Source organism: Anopheles marshallii, chromosome 2 (assembly GCF_943734725.1).
Source record: "Anopheles marshallii chromosome 2, idAnoMarsDA_429_01, whole genome shotgun sequence".
Classification (NCBI taxonomy): domain Eukaryota; kingdom Metazoa; phylum Arthropoda; class Insecta; order Diptera; family Culicidae; genus Anopheles; species Anopheles marshallii.
Window position 1 is genome coordinate 82,263,856 of NC_071326.1, and position 16,458 is coordinate 82,280,313.

The 16,458-nt window shown below is 49.6% G+C and overlaps 1 protein-coding gene across 9 annotated transcripts in view; it reads left to right on the top strand.

Moving 5' to 3' along the window:
* Nucleotides 1-16,310, top strand: part of LOC128708283 (ryanodine receptor) — a 29,585-nt gene extending 13,275 nt beyond the window's left edge. For 3 of the 9 annotated variants that reach the window (XM_053803249.1, XM_053803251.1, XM_053803250.1), the window contains exons 13-29: nucleotides 53-805; nucleotides 939-1,670; nucleotides 1,766-1,903; nucleotides 2,312-2,464; nucleotides 2,531-2,824; nucleotides 2,918-5,501; nucleotides 5,566-5,725; nucleotides 6,184-6,457; nucleotides 6,518-7,185; nucleotides 7,253-7,938; nucleotides 8,003-8,497; nucleotides 8,563-8,796; nucleotides 9,082-9,194; nucleotides 11,856-11,949; nucleotides 12,029-12,277; nucleotides 12,491-15,994; nucleotides 16,095-16,310. In XM_053803249.1, the coding sequence (XP_053659224.1) occupies nucleotides 53-805; nucleotides 939-1,670; nucleotides 1,766-1,903; nucleotides 2,312-2,464; nucleotides 2,531-2,824; nucleotides 2,918-5,501; nucleotides 5,566-5,725; nucleotides 6,184-6,457; nucleotides 6,518-7,185; nucleotides 7,253-7,938; nucleotides 8,003-8,497; nucleotides 8,563-8,796; nucleotides 9,082-9,194; nucleotides 11,856-11,949; nucleotides 12,029-12,277; nucleotides 12,491-15,994; nucleotides 16,095-16,310 (11,347 nt within the window). Of the gene's footprint in view, nucleotides 1-52; nucleotides 806-938; nucleotides 1,671-1,765; nucleotides 1,904-2,257; nucleotides 2,465-2,530; nucleotides 2,825-2,917; nucleotides 5,502-5,565; nucleotides 5,726-6,183; nucleotides 6,458-6,517; nucleotides 7,186-7,252; nucleotides 7,939-8,002; nucleotides 8,498-8,562; nucleotides 8,797-9,081; nucleotides 9,195-11,113; nucleotides 11,224-11,855; nucleotides 11,950-12,028; nucleotides 12,278-12,373; nucleotides 12,392-12,490; nucleotides 15,995-16,094 lie in introns of all 9 variants that reach the window. The other 6 variants (XM_053803243.1, XM_053803246.1, XM_053803245.1 and 3 more) reach the window with 4 other exon arrangements.
* Nucleotides 16,311-16,458: the final 148 nt, after the last annotated feature.

A 16,458-nucleotide genomic window follows, 5' to 3' on the forward strand; every position in this document is an offset into this window, starting at 1 on the left:
CTTAAATCACCTTGCATTACGATAATACATTTCCTTCACGCAAACTTCACAGTGAGCAGGAGAAGATGCGCCGCTGGGAAGAGATACGCATCCGCCAGCACCGTCTCATGACGGAGGTGGATCATTCGGCACCGGCACACTTTGACCATATCATGCGCAGCGGCTTCACCATGAACGATATCAAGGGTCTGCATCGTAACTATTCAGAGGATGCAGCCGAAGCCGACGAGATGATGCGCAACGGACCGAGACGTCCCTCGAGACATCAGGCTCGCGGAGGACTCAGTCCACCAGGCATCGAAATCAACGGCGAGGCTACGAGCGACGGTGAGCTGAACGCGTACTCCGACAACGAGCTGGAGGGTGGCGACGACCGTAAGAAGCGGGGCCGTAGTCCGTTCCGTCTGTTTGGCAAGAAGCGCGATCAGAGCAAGGACAAGCTGAAGGATCGTCGCACACCGGAGCCGGAACCGCGCAAGAGCAACCTGAAGGTGACGCAGCGTGGCCAACCTACGCGTATGTCGAACAGCGATCTACGCTCCCAACAACCGATGGCACCCGAACGCAAGGGTATGGGAAGTCCACAGGTGGAGTCGTTCGGTAACGAGGTGTACGATGCGGAATGTTTGCGCCTGATCAACGAGTACTTCTACGGAGTGCGCATTTTCCCCGGTCAGGATCCGACGCACGTATATGTGGGCTGGGTGACGACACAGTACCATGTGCACAGCAAGGAATTTGGCCAGAACAAGGTGCGCCATGCTGCGATCTACGTGGAGGACGAGAATGAGAAAACTATCGAAATGTAAGTGTTGGGCAGGGGCAATCGACTCAAACATCATACTGCTTAGTAGTTGAAAGCAATATTTCATCTCTTCTATGATACATCTCACAACTTGAAGTCTAATAGACCGTATTCCAATGTCGATCCATTCCAGCGTGAATCGTCAGTCATGCTACATGGTGCGTGCCGACGAACTGTTCAACGAAGTGACGCAGGACTCTTCCGGCAAGGGTGCCTCACAGGGCATGTTTGTGGGATGCTTCGTCGATACCGCTACCGGTACGATCCGGTTTACCTGCGAAGGCAAGGAAACTTCTCACGTGTTCCTGATGGAACCGGACACCAAACTCTTCCCGGCCATCTTCGTCGAGGCGACCAGCAAGGAAATTCTTCAGATCGAGCTGGGCCGCACACCAACAACGCTCCCCTTGTCGGCAGCCGTACTGCCTACCAGCGATAAGCACATCAACCCACAGTTCCCACCGAGGCTGAAGGTGCAGTGCCTGAAGCCGCACCAGTGGGCACGCGTCCCCAACACGGCCCTGCAGGTGCACGCCCTGAAGCTGTCGGACATCCGCGGTTGGTCAATGCTGTGCGAAGATCCGGTATCGATGCTGGCACTGCACATCCCCGAGGAGGACCGCTGTATCGATATTCTCGAGCTGATCGAGATCGATCGACTGCTGCAGTTCCATGCGCATACGCTAACGCTCTATTCGGCGCTTTGCTACCAATCGAACTACCGTGCCGCACATGCGCTTTGCTCGCACGTCGATCAGAAGCAGCTACTGTACGCGATCCAATCGGAGTATATGAGCGGTCCGCTGCGTCTCGGGTTTTACGATCTGCTGATTTCACTGCACTTGGAATCGCACGCCACCACAATGTGAGCAACAACAAAAATACAAACAAACAAACGTCCAATCATGCAAATTCTTCACTTGAGGTTTTAACTCCAATTTCCGTTTCCTACTCTCGCAGGGAGGTTTGTAAGAATGAGTACATCATTCCGCTTGGATCGGACCTGAGGGAGCTTTACATCGATCCCGAAATGTGCCACTCGTTGCGTTCGCTTCAAACGCTCTCCGTGCGACCGGAAATGAACATGACCGAAATAGCGTAAGTAGCTCAATCCCTGCGTGAAATGGGCCACTAATCCACTTCAATAATCTGTTACTAAACCCCACGTGTTGACGTTCTCACAACGGTGAGAGCTCCCTGAATAGAAACGCACGCTTATGGCACCGCTATTCATGGACTTCTTGCACACACTACCTCTACTGCTAACTCTTCTAACATCATCGCCGTGTATCGCCGTGTTGCCGGTGAGGCGACGGGACCGATCGGAATTGGAGCAGATCCTGATCAGATTCGGCTTCCAGTCGCCGCTCGTTCACTGCGCGTTTCGTTCATCTACCTTTCCGTGTACCTCGTTCCTTCAACATCTGCATGCCATTATTCTTCCTTCCCCAGACCCACACCCTCACAATCGAATATGCCGACAATAGTAGCACCAGATTCTTCCAGTGAACCCATACCGGCAATTGACTCGTTATATTCGCCAAGATTCCCACTCGAAGTGGTGAGGGAGTTTGTGATGAGCGCACTGCAGGAGGCGGTACAGATCAATCAGGTACACAACCGCGATCCTATCGGTGGATCGAACGAGAATCTGTTCCTGTAAGTATGCACCAAGAGCAACGCGATGGTAATTACGTGGCTACAATGAGTTACTGTACACCACAGGCCCCTGATCAAGCTGATCGATCGCTTACTGCTGGTCGGTGTCATTACGAACGAAGACGTCGAGAAGCTGCTGATCATGATCGATCCCGAAACGTGGGATCCATTGTTCGAGAAGGAAGGTAAGGATGAACATCGGAAGGGATTGTTGACGATGAAGATGGCCGAGGGTGCGAAGCTGCAAATGTGCTACCTGTTGCACCATCTGTACGATGTGCAGTTGCGACATCGCGTCGAAAGCATTATCGCATTCGCTTTCAACTACGTTGGCGATTTGCAGCAGGATCAGTTACGCAGGTAATGAATCAGTTTGTTGGATGATCGCATAAACGTGTTGTACTTCTTAGTTTAATGCCTTTGAACCTTCCCATAATTCTCCCTCCCACGTAGATATATCGAGATCAAACAGTCCGATCTGCCGAGTGCCGTCGCGGCTAAGAAGACGCGTGAATTCCGTTGTCCACCACGCGAACAGATGAACGCCATCCTGGGGTACAAAAATCTCGAGGAAGAAGACCTGGAGAATGCCTCGTGTGGTCCGGATCTACGCAACAAGCTGATCGAGTTCCACGAGAAGCTGATGGGCAAGGTGTCGCTTAATGCTCTGCAGGAACCGGAAGAACCGGAAGCGGACAAGCTTGAAGAGGGTAAACCGGGAGCGCTGAAGAAGCTGTACAACTTCATCAACGCCGTAAAGGAACTGGAAGAAGATCCCAAAGAACCGGAGGAAGAGGAAAAGAAAACGCCGGAAGAAGTGTTCCGCAAGGTGCTGATTAAGCAGCTCGTATCTTGGGCGGAGGAATCCCAGATCGAGAATCCGAAGCTCGTGCGCGAGATGTTTGGACTGCTTGTGCGCCAGTACGATACGATCGGTGAGCTGATCAAGGCTCTCAACAAGACGTACGTCATTAACTCCAAAACGAAGGGTGATGTGGCGAACATGTGGATCGGCCTGAGTCAAATTCGTGCCTTGCTTCCGGTGCAGATGAGCCAGGAAGAGGAGGAACTGATGCGCAAGCGGCTCTGGAAGCTGGTCAACAATCACACCTTCTTCCAGCATCCAGATTTGATTCGTATTTTGCGCGTGCACGAGAACGTTATGGCGGTCATGATGAACACGCTTGGACGTCGTGCCCAGGCACAGAGTGACGCCCCGGTACAGACGGCCGAAGGCGAAGAGTCCGCACCGAAGGAGAAGGATACCTCGCATCAAATGGTGGTCGCTTGCTGTCGCTTCTTGTGTTACTTCTGCCGAACGGGTCGCCAGAATCAGAAGGCCATGTTTGATCATTTCGACTTCCTGTTGGAGAACTCCAACATTCTTCTGTCGCGTCCAAGTCTACGCGGCTCGACGCCGCTGGACGTGGCGTACTCCAGCTTGATGGAAAACACGGAGCTAGCGCTGGCCTTGCGTGAGCACTATCTGGAGAAGATTGCCATTTACCTGTCTCGTTGCGGACTTCAGAGCAACTCCGAGCTGATCGAACGTGGCTATCCCGATCTCGGCTGGGACCCAGTGGAAGGTGAACGTTATCTCGACTTCTTGCGCTTCTGTGTTTGGGTGAATGGAGAAAGTGTCGAGGAAAATGCTAACCTCGTTATTCGTTTGCTCATCCGTCGACCGGAGTGTCTCGGACCGGCGCTGCGTGGTGAAGGCGAGGGTCTTCTCAAGGCCATCATTGATGCCAACAAAATGTCCGAACGCATCACGGAACGTCGAAAGATGCAGGACGAAGCAGAGGGTACGATCGCGGGTTTGAACTTCGCCCATCCACTTCCCGAGGGAGATGATGATGAGGATTACATTGACACCGGAGCTGCCATTCTGTGCTTCTACTGTACGCTGGTCGATTTGCTGGGCCGATGTGCTCCGGATGCTGCGGTCATCGAGCAGGGCAAGAATGAGTCACTGCGTGCGCGTGCCATTTTACGATCGCTTGTGCCGCTGGAAGATCTGCAGGGTGTGCTCAGCCTGAAGTTCACACTGACCAATCCAGCGATGGGCGAGGATAGACCCAAGTCCGATATGCCATCTGGACTGGTGCCCGGTCACAAGCAGAGCATCGTCCTGTTCCTGGAGCGTGTCTATGGAATTGAAACGCAGGAGCTGTTTTACCGCTTGCTGGAGGACGCTTTCTTGCCCGATCTGCGGGCGGCCACGATGTTGGATCGTAGCGATGGGTCGGAAAGTGATATGGCGCTGTCGATGAATCGGTACATAGGCAACTCGATTTTGCCGTTGCTTATCAAGCACTCCAAGTTCTACAATGAGGCTGAAAACTATGCCAGCTTGCTGGATGCCACGCTGCACACGGTTTACCGTATGTCCAAGAATCGTATGCTCACCAAGGGCCAGCGTGAAGCTGTTTCCGATTTCTTGGTCGCGCTTACGTCGGCAATGCATCCGGCTATGTTGCTGAAGCTACTGCGCAAGCTTACCATCGACGTGTCGAAGCTGTCCGAATATACGACCGTTGCTCTGCGACTGCTAACCCTGCACTACGAGCGTTGCGCCAAGTACTACGGTACTACCGGCGGCGGTCAAGCCTCACAGTTCGGAGCATCTTCGGACGAAGAGAAGCGTCTGACGATGTTGCTGTTCTCGAACATCTTCGATTCGCTCAGCAACATGGACTACGATCCGGAACTGTTCGGTAAAGCGTTACCGTGTCTGATTGCCATCGGTTGCGCCCTGCCGCCGGACTACAGCTTGTCCAAGAACTCGGACGACGATCTGTACGGCAAGCCAACGGGCGGTGGTCCCGATCAACCGCACTATAACCCACAACCGATCGATACGACCGCGGTACAGCTTACGAACGATCTCAACCAGATCGTGCAGAAGTTCAGCGAGCATTATCATGACGCGTGGGCTAGCCGTAAGCTGGAGAACGGATGGACCTACGGTGATCAGTGGTCGGATGTGAACAAAACTCATCCACGCTTGAAGCCGTACAACACGCTCAGCGAATACGTAAGTGTGTTGGGTCGGTGTTAACCTGGTAGCCGGAACTGAATACACCGCATTACTCTTCTAGGAACGCGAACGCTATCGCGAACCTGTACGCGAAAGCTTAAAGGCACTGCTGGCGTTGCACTGGAGAATTGAACATTCGGAGGGTGATGTCCCGCTGTCTAACCGTGGCTCGATGCGCCGCCAATCGAAACCCAATCTTGTAAGTACCCAGTTTAAAGTCAGTCTCTTTCGTTTTGGTTCCTGTTCCAGAGCACCTCATCTCCCTCGAGGCACTGTGTGTCTGCTTCACAAAGTTGGCATTTATTCGTGTTATCGACTTTAGCTTCACATTCGAAGATACCCCACTCTCACCTGTTTTTAATGTCTGTTTACAAATATCAATAACCTTATCCTTATCTCCAACAACAAAAAATGCCGCAATTCATGCTACCCCAAAATTCAACCCATCACCATTGTCACCACCCTCCAACTGTTTTGTGCGTTCTCATCCGCGTCATCAACACCAAAACGGCGTCCTTCGGTGTTACAACATGTGCCCGTTCCCGTACCATCAATACCATCGTTTGGCGTGACGCGTGTGTTTGTTTTTGTGCCGTTGTGTGCTGCTTCCGTTCGTGTGCTTGGTACAACGGCGTTTGCCTGTCGGAACACATTTAACTCACCCAGGAATTGCAGGGAGATACTGGTTCACCGTTCAACTACAATCCACACCCGGTGGATATGACCAATCTGACGCTGAGCAGAGAAATGCAAAACATGGCGGAACGGTTGGCCGAAAACTCGCACGATATCTGGGCGAAGAAGAAGAACGAAGAGCTCAACCAGTGCGGCGGTGCCATACATGCCCAGCTAGTGCCGTACGATCTGCTCACGGACAAGGAGAAGCGCAAGGATCGCGAGCGTTCGCAGGAGTTCCTTAAGTACCTCCAGTACCAGGGACTCAAGCTGCACAAGTAAGTGTTTTATGGGCTGGCAACGAGATCAAATTACTCAATAGCACCACTTCCAAACAGGCCATCGCGTGGACAAACGGAGGAACCGGGCATGAGTACTGCTGCGATCGAGCTGCGCTTTGCCTACTCGCTGCTGGAGAAGCTGATCTCCTACAGCGATCGTGCTACGATCAACATGAAGCTGCTGAAACCATCGTCCACGTTCAGTCGTCGCACGTCCTTCAAGACCTGCTCGCGCGACATTAAGTTCTTCTCGAAGGTGGTACTGCCACTGATGGAGAAATACTTCTCCACCAATCGCAACTACTTCATTGCGATCGCTACCGCCACAAACAACGTTGGTGCGGCCTCGCTGAAGGAGAAGGAAATGGTGGCCGCACTGTTCTGTAAGCTGGCCAGTCTGCTGCGTTACCGGTTGGCTGCGTTCGGTGCCGATGTTCGCATCACCGTACGCTGTCTGCAGGTGCTGGTGAAGAGTATCGACGCCAAGTCGCTCGTCAAGAACTGTCCCGAGTTTATTCGCACCTCGATGTTGACGTTCTTCAACAACACTGCCGACGATCTCGGACAGACGATCGTCAACCTGACGGAGGGCAAATACGATCGTTTGCGTGGAACGCATCTGAAGACTTCCACTTCGTTGGCGTACGTGAATCAAGTGATTCTTCCAGTGCTGACGTCCCTGTTTGATCATTTGGCTGCATGTGACTATGGAAGCGATTTGTTGTGTAAGTACACCGTGAAGGTTGTTTTTTTTTGCAGTATTTTATCAGAATTTTCTCAACTTTTACGCAGTGGACGAAATCCAGGTGGCTTCGTACAAGATCCTATCGGCTCTTTATACTCTCGGTACCGACATGTCATTAACGCGGGACCGTAAATATCTCAAGACCGAGCTGGAACGCCACAAGCCGGCGCTTGGATCCTGTCTGGGCGCATTCAGTTCCTGTTTCCCGGTGGCGTTCCTCGAACCGCACGCCAACAAACATAATCCATTCTCGCTCCTGAACCGCATTGCCGATACCTCGCTGGAAGCGCAAGACATTATGAGCAAAATGGAGTGCTGCATGCCAACGCTAGAATCGATCCTGTCCGAGGTCGATCAGTTTGTCGAGTCGGAAAAGACCTACCAGGAAGCGCAGCACATCATTGACGTTATTCTGCCACTGCTCTGCTCGTACCTGCCGTTCTGGTGGAACCAGGGCCCGGACAACGTGAGCCCGCAGTCGGGCAATCACGTCACGATGGTTACGGCCGATCACATGAACCATCTGCTGAAGAACGTGCTCAAGATGATCCGTAAAAATATTGCCAACGAAAATGCACCGTGGATGACGCGCATCGCCACGTACACACAGCAGATCATCATAAACAGCTCGGAGGAGCTGCTCAAGGATGTCTTCCTACCGTTGGCCGAGCGGGTGAAGAAACGTTGCGACAGCATGTTCCACAAGGAGGAAAGCTTGCGTGGTTTCCTCAAGGTAGGTGGCAGCTTCGTGCTAACTTCGCAAACAGTTCGATTAACTCGGTTTTCGATCGTTTCAGTCTTCCACCGATGATACCTCCCAGATTGAAGCCCAAATCCAGGAGGACTGGCAACTGCTGGTCCGCGATATCTACTCGTTCTACCCGCTGCTGATCAAGTACGTCGATCTGCAGCGTAACCATTGGCTCAAGGACAATGTGTCCGAGGCGGAAGAGCTGTACAACTACGTGGCGGAGATATTTAACGTATGGTCCAAGAGCCAGTACTTCCTGAAGGAAGAGCAAAACTTCATCTCGGCCAATGAGATCGACAATATGGCACTGATTATGCCAACGGCCACTCGCCGCTCGGCAGCCGTGTCGGGTGATATGCCGGCGGCCGGTGGCAAGGTGAAGAAGAAGAAGCGTAGCCGTGACAAGAAGCGCGACAAGGATAAGGAAATTCAGTCCAGCTTGATGGTGGCCTGTCTGAAGCGTCTGCTTCCGGTTGGTTTGAATCTGTTCGCCGGTAAGGAACAGGAGCTGGTGCAGCATTGCAAGGATCGCTATCTTAAGGTAGGAGGCCACATGAGCCGCATAACGTAACCGCACTACGATAATGATAATATTTCTTTCTATAGAAAATGCCCGAGTACGAGGTGATCGAGTTTGCCCGTACGCAGCTCACACTGCCAGACAAACTCGACCCTGCGGATGAAATGTCCTGGCAGCACTACCTGTACTCGAAGCTCGGCAAAAAGGAACAGATTGTGCAGGATGCGCTGGAAAAAACGGACAAGAAGCCGGAAAACAAAATCGAAGACACGGTCGAGCGTATCGTCGCTATGGCGAAGGTTCTCTATGGACTGCACATGGTAAGTGTTCGGATTACACAATACCCGACCTGTACCTATACCGACACACCGTCCCCTTTGTCCCATTCCCAACTGATCACATCAAATCGAGCTCCTTTTATGTGTTTTAACCCCCTGCTATATCGACACTAACGACCAAATCTCACCACAGTTCATCTCGTCTCATCTGGACGATGAATGTTTTCAACGCAACTGTTCACTCAACCAACAATCCGTATATGACTGTATCGTGTATTTTATCTTCTAAAATTAAACACAATCAACTTGTATTTCGCTATAATCTAGATCGACCATCCACAACAACAAAGCAAAAATGTTTACAGAAGTTGCGTCTCGATACAGAGAAAACGAGCGGTTATTGCCTGTTTCAGACAAGTTTCCTTACATTCACTGCCAAGGTTTTATAATTTTCTTATACGTTATTCTACCTTCATTGGGAGTTTATATTTTCTTCTATTTCTATTTTCTGTTCTTTTACTTATTATTATTTCCTTTGGTTCGTTTGTTATTGTTTCTCTTTTGTTCATTATTTCTTCCGTTTCTTTTGCATCAAGTACGTTTTCTTTCCGTTCGATGTTCTCTCTTCTTTGCCATTTACGTTGGTTTATTGTTTTTACATTCACTTTCCCTTTTCTTTTGTTCCTTTTTTTTATTTTTGCTCATGTTTTCGTTTCTCAACTCACGTTTTGGATTGATTTTTGTTTGTGCGTTGTGCATCTTACCACCTGTTCTTTTGTTATGCATTTCTGTTACACGTGTTTGATACTTTTGTTTCCTTTCGTTTATCTATTTTTTTATTGTTCTTTTGTTTTTGCTACATGCTAACTGTTGTTCGGGGCTGCTGTCACGAACGGTTTGTCAGTTGGATCTGTACATATACTATTTTTTATTCCACTTTTGTGCTATTTTTTTATAATCAACCGAAATGAGAACAACAAAAATAAACCCCCAAACCAACAAACTGTCATTGCCAAACACCAGCAAACAACAGCAAACAAAAGCAAACAAAAAATTTGAATCATAATGTTGGGTCCGGTAAGCGTTAAGCGATAAAAAAAAATCCTCCTTTTACCAAAGATGAAACTAACCACCCTGCCCAGAAAACTACCCGAAAAAAAAAATAAATCAGGACGAATAGATAATCAGCAAGACTACAAATCAGCGCGCGCTGCTGTAACAGATAAACTTTGCATACAGATGGAACCGAATTTCCTGCCCACGCCTTAAGCAAAAATCAATTTAAAACAAAATTGGCATTCACTATTCAACATCCTTTCCAAATTACCATCTCACACGATTGATACGATTACAAGCTAGTTTTTGAATGGCGCTCGGTTCGATTTCGTCCACTAAAACACCACTGAGCTCTTGTTTTTTTTTTGTTTCTCCTTAGTATCTTTCTCCTTCTCTCTTTTTCTATCGATCTCTTCTTCTTAATGTGTATTGCGAATGGACTTGTTTTTTTTTTCTGCTGGCGAATGCTGTTAACCATTCCAATATTACTCCTTTTGGTGAATTTATTTTTCCACTCCTGCAAATTGCATTTGCATTAATGACTCTTCCACTCCGGAGTGCCACTAAAAATTGATTACTTAGCAAACGTAACAAAATCTAAAACTCTCGCTGTATATATGAAAAATGGCTGTTTGGTTTGTTGCAAAAAAGCACCACAAAGCGTAACTGTTGCATTTATTAAAGTTTAAATTAGTTATGTTGTTTAATTCTTTAGCTGCAAAGTTAATTACCAATGAGTTATTGCTAGTTTAAGTTACTTAAAATTTAAAATTGCACTTGAAACAGTCTGAAACACGAGAATACATCAAGTTAAAAAATCTTCTCTCGACAATAAAATTCCAATTGTACTTAAGTACCTTTATCATTGATAAAAAAAAGTAAAACAATTACATTCCACACATCCCTTATGACTAACATTGGACTCCATTTTACCACATCTGTATTACTAACCGTAACACACCGATCTAGGTTATGTTGTACCGTAGTATTTGGAACACTATAAACACACCCTTCACGCACTATCCCGTTTCTTTTACTGCCCCTCCTCATACCCCGGTCCCGCACTATTCTCACCTTTAAAACAGAACCGGATAATAGTTATGACCCATAACTGCAGCAATAAAAATGCAAATATTTCCACCACGAACTACATAAAATAAACGCAAATACATAACAAAATCCATACCCACAAATTTCCCCAAAAAGCAAACCAACAAAAAAAAAGAAACAACAACAGAGATGAATAAAAAAAAAAGAAGAGAATAATCACTAACCGCATACTAACTAAAACCTATATATATAGGCATGCCGACCTAGAGCAAAAGGTCTTAATTGGACACACGTTTTATCACAAGCACGACGCAAAATGGCTGTTGCATGTCTAAGAGCAAAACCAATGTATAGATTGAGCAGGTGACTGAGTCTTTCTTTTCTACCATTTTATTTTCCTTTTTACCCTTTTTTATTTTTACTTTGTAATGTACTTTACACCGAACTTCGTTTACTACTGATTTTGTTGCTGTTGTTTGTTGTTTTGTGCAGTTTTGTTTCATTTCAAGTGCGCGTAGTGTTTTTCTTTTCTCTCTGTTTTTGTTTGTTTTTCTCCTTTCCTTTTCTCTTTCTTCCTTTTCGACCCTTTTTTTATAGTTTCCCATTTTCTTCAGTCTTCTCAATCTGTAGTTTTTTTTTCTCTCTCTATCACTTTACTTCTTTATATGCACTTTTGTTTGTTGTGTTTGCACGGTTGTTATGGTTTGGCACTTCCTTTGCATTAACGATGTTTTATTGCCAAGTGTTATGTTGTTATGTTTGGCAAGCGGGGAAGCTGTTATTCATTGTTTTGCCTGTTGTTGATGTGTTTTGTTCTATACGCTTGTTACTTTTTATTATACTTTTTTTTTTTTTTATTTCTTGTTTACAATTATCTTTTGTTGCTCTTAGCGTTCTTATCATAGACAGTGGGATACGGCGAGTTGGTAGTTCGATATTGATACATTTTCCTTTATTTTCCTATCTGCGATCGCTGGTGCTAACGAACGCCTCAGACATCGTGCCTGCAACATTTTCGCTCGGAGCTACTCGGAACTGTGGCTAGAGGATGAAAACGTGGGCCAAGAGGTGATGATTGAGGATCTCACTGTAAGTATCCCCATTTGTTCCACAGTACATCTTCAAACCAGCTGCTAAACTGTCTCGTATGTCCTTACCTTTACACCAGCAAACATTTGAGGATGCAGAAAAGAAGAAGAAGGACGAAGAAGAGGAAGAAGGCAAACCGGACCCACTGACGCAGCTCGTTACTACGTTCTGTCGCGGTGCGATGACCGAACGCAGCGGTGCCCTCCAGGAAGATCCACTCTACATGTCCTATGCTAGCATTGTCGCACGATCCTGCGGTGAAGAAGAGGAGGAAGGTGGCGACGAGGAGGAAGGAGCCGGAGAAGATGAGGGCGGCGCTAGTATACACGTGAGTACCTCGATAAGGAAAAGTGTCTCTGTACAAACTAACAAGCCATTTGGGTATATTCTCACAAACTGCTAACAATACGAATGCTAATGACAGACAATGGAAAAACTAATGGTAGGCCAATGAAGTCCTTTACTAATCCTAGTTTGAATGTCTATTATTGTAAGGCTTGTTGGACAAACTATTCAATTTAACTAATTTCCTATCCCACAGGAACAAGAAATGGAAAAGCAGAAGCTTCTGTTCCACCAGGCACGTCTCGCTAACCGTGGCGTTGCCGAGATGGTACTGTTGCACATCTCCGCCTCCAAGGGTGTCCCGTCGGAGATGGTGATGCGCACGCTGGAGCTTGGAATTGCAGTGCTGCGTGGCGGTAACATCGACATCCAGATGGGAATGTTGAACCACCTGAAGGAAAAGAAGGATGTCGGATTCTTCACCTCCATTGCGGGGCTGATGAATTCCTGCAGCGTGCTCGACTTGGACGCGTTCGAGCGTAACACGAAGGCGGAAGGTCTGGGCGTTGGGTCGGAAGGTGCCGCCGGTGAGAAGAATATGCACGATGCCGAATTTACCTGCGCACTGTTCCGCTTCATACAGCTAACCTGCGAGGGCCACAATCTCGACTGGCAGAACTATCTCCGTACGCAGGCGGGCAACACGACCACGGTGAATGTCGTCATCTGCACCGTCGATTACCTGCTGCGACTGCAGGAATCGATTATGGACTTTTACTGGCACTACTCCAGCAAGGAGCTGATCGATCCGGCCGGTAAGGCTAACTTCTTCAAGGCAATCGGTGTCGCGAGCCAGGTGTTCAACACGCTCACTGAGGTCATCCAGGGTCCGTGTACGCAGAACCAGCAGGCACTGGCGCACTCGCGTCTGTGGGATGCGGTCGGTGGTTTCCTGTTCCTGTTCTCGCACATGCAGGACAAGCTGTCGAAACACTCGAGCCAGGTGGATCTGCTGAAGGAGCTGCTCAATCTGCAGAAGGACATGATCACCATGATGCTGTCCATGCTTGAGGGTAACGTCGTGAACGGTACCATCGGTAAGCAGATGGTGGACACACTGGTCGAGTCGGCATCGAACGTCGAGCTGATTCTGAAGTACTTCGACATGTTCCTGAAGCTGAAGGATCTCACCTCTACGCCGAGCTTCATGGAGATCGATGCGAACGGTGACGGTTGGATCTTGCCGAAGGACTTCCGCGAAAAGATGGAACAGCAGAAGAGCTACACACCGGAAGAGATTGACTTCCTGCTCGCTTGTTGCGAAACGAACCACGACGGCAAGATCGATTACATTGGTTTCGTCGATCGGTTCCACGAACCGGCCAAGGAGATCGGTTTCAACTTGGCCGTCCTGTTGACGAATCTTTCCGAGCACATGCCGAACGAGCCCCGTTTGGCACGGTTCCTCGAAACGGCCGGCTCGGTGCTGAACTATTTCGAGTCGTTCCTGGGCCGCATTGAGATTATGGGCTCGTCCAAGCGCATCGAGCGGGTGTACTTCGAGATCAAGGAAGCGAACATTGAACAGTGGGAGAAGCCACAGATTAAGGAATCGAAGCGTGCCTTCTTCTACTCGATCGTCACGGAGGGTGGCGACAAGGAGAAGCTCGAGGCGTTCGTCAACTTCTGCGAGGATGCCATCTTTGAAATGACGCATGCGTCCGGTTTGATGGCGAGCGATGACGATGGTGGCACGGTGCGTCGCGATCAGTCCTTCACGTACATCAGCGAGGAGGAGGAGGAGCGTGCGGCACGCGATCCGATCAAGCGCACCATACAGGCCGTCAAGGACGGTCTGTCCTACTCGGTGTACATGATCAGCCCGTCCAACATCAAGCACCAGATTACCGTACTGCAGTCGAAATCATTCCCCGAGATTATAGTCGGATTCTTCAAGATGATCTTCTACTCGTTCTACTACTCTGCCTTCGGCGTGTCGGTTGTGATTAAGTACTTGATCAACATCCTGATGTCGTTGATGCGTGGCCCGGCCCAGGAAGCGGAAGAACCGATGCCGGAGGCGGAACCATCGCTGCATGCGTTGCCACCACTGCCACTGGAAGAACCCCCGGGTACGGTGCAGGCATTCGGGTTGGACATCAGCAAGGAAGAGAATGGACAGTACCGCATGGCACCGCACGAATCGCCCGCCCTCAGCCCATCGTCGTCGATTGAGGAAACGGGCGAAAGCAGCCCGGAGGATGGTGCCGCCGAGCTGACCGGGGAAGGTGTGCCACCGGGTGAGCAGATGACGCTGGTCGATCTGCTTGGTGGTGAGGCCGCTAAGCGTGCCGCCCAGGAGCGTACCGAAGCGCAGAAGGCCCAGGAGGCAACGCTGGCAAGCATTGAGGCGGAATCGAAGAAGGCGTCGAGCGAAACGAAAGAACCGGCTGCGGTCCACCAGATCGATTTCTCCAAGTACACGAAGAAGTGTGTCAGCTATCTGGCGCGTAACTTCTACAACCTCAAGTACGTCGCACTGGTGCTGGCGTTCTGCATCAACTTTATGCTGCTGTTCTACAAGGTGACGACGTTCGGCGATGAGGAGGAGGGCGAAGGTTCGGGCGAAAGTTTGATGGGACTTGGATCCGGTATTGGTTCGGGACTGGGCATTTTGGAAACGGGCTCCGGTGGCGGCGAGGGTGGCAGTGGCGATGGCGAAGGCGAAGAGGAAGACCCGCTGGAAAAGGTCGAAGTGGACGAAGATTTCTTCTACATGGAGCATGTGCTACGGGTCGCCGCCATCTTGCACAGCTTGGTGTCGCTGTGCATGCTGATCGCTTACTACCATCTGAAGGTACCGTTGGCCATCTTCAAGCGTGAGAAGGAAATTGCCCGTCGGCTAGAGTTTGACGGTCTGTTCATTGCCGAACAGCCGGAAGACGATGATATCAAATCGCACTGGGACAAGCTGGTGATATCGGCCAAAACGTTCCCGGTGAACTATTGGGACAAGTTCGTGAAGAAGAAGGTCCGCCAGAAGTACAGCGAGACGTACGATTTCGACTCGATCTCGAATCTGCTGGGCATGGAAAAGACAGCGTTTGCCGCGCAGGAAGCGAACGAGGGCGGTGGGTTCTTCCACTTTATCGCAAACATTGACTGGCGCTATCAGATCTGGAAGGCGGGCGTTACGATCACGGACAACTCGTTCCTGTACTCGCTCTGGTACTTCTCCTTCAGCGTGATGGGTAACTTCAATCAGTTCTTCTTCGCCGCCCATCTGCTCGATGTGGCGGTTGGCTTTAAGACGCTGCGCACGATCCTGCAGTCGGTAACGCACAACGGCAAGCAGCTGGTGTTGACGGTGATGCTGCTCACGATCATCGTGTACATCTACACGGTCATTGCGTTCAACTTCTTCCGGAAGTTCTACGTGCAGGAGGACGATGACGGTGAGGAGGGTGACCGCAAGTGTCACGACATGGCAACCTGCTTCGTGTTCCATCTGTACAAGGGTGTACGGGCGGGTGGTGGTATTGGTGACGAGATCGGCGATCCGGACGGTGACGAGTACGAGGTGTACCGCATTCTGTTCGACATCACGTTCTTCTTCTTCGTCATCGTTATCCTGCTGGCCATCATCCAGGGTTTGATCATTGACGCTTTCGGTGAGCTTCGTGATCAGCTGGAATCGGTCAAGGAGGACATGGAGTCCAACTGCTTCATCTGTGGTATAGGCAAGGACTACTTCGATAAGGTAGGGTTTTTTGCTAACGGTGGAACGGTGGGCTGGAGATGCATAGTGACCCTGCTGACGTTGCGTGTAATACGCTGTTGTGTTTCTTTCTTCCCACCAGGTACCGCACGGGTTCGATACGCACGTGGCCCAGGAGCACAACCTGGCCAACTACATGTTCTTCCTGATGCATTTAATCAACAAACCGGACACGGAGTACACCGGCCAGGAGACGTACGTGTGGAACATGTACCAGCAACGCTGCTGGGACTTCTTCCCGGTCGGTGACTGCTTCAGAAAGCAGTACGAGGACGAACTGGGTGGCGGTGGTAGCTAAAATACGCTCTGCGATCCACCAACGATACGAACAATAGCTGAGGCAACATAACCCCCCCAAAGGATGTCTGCTGCGGCTGCTTTACAACCCCCAAAAACCACAACCAAAGAACAAAACGAACAATCATAATTATAGGAGTAACACCTGC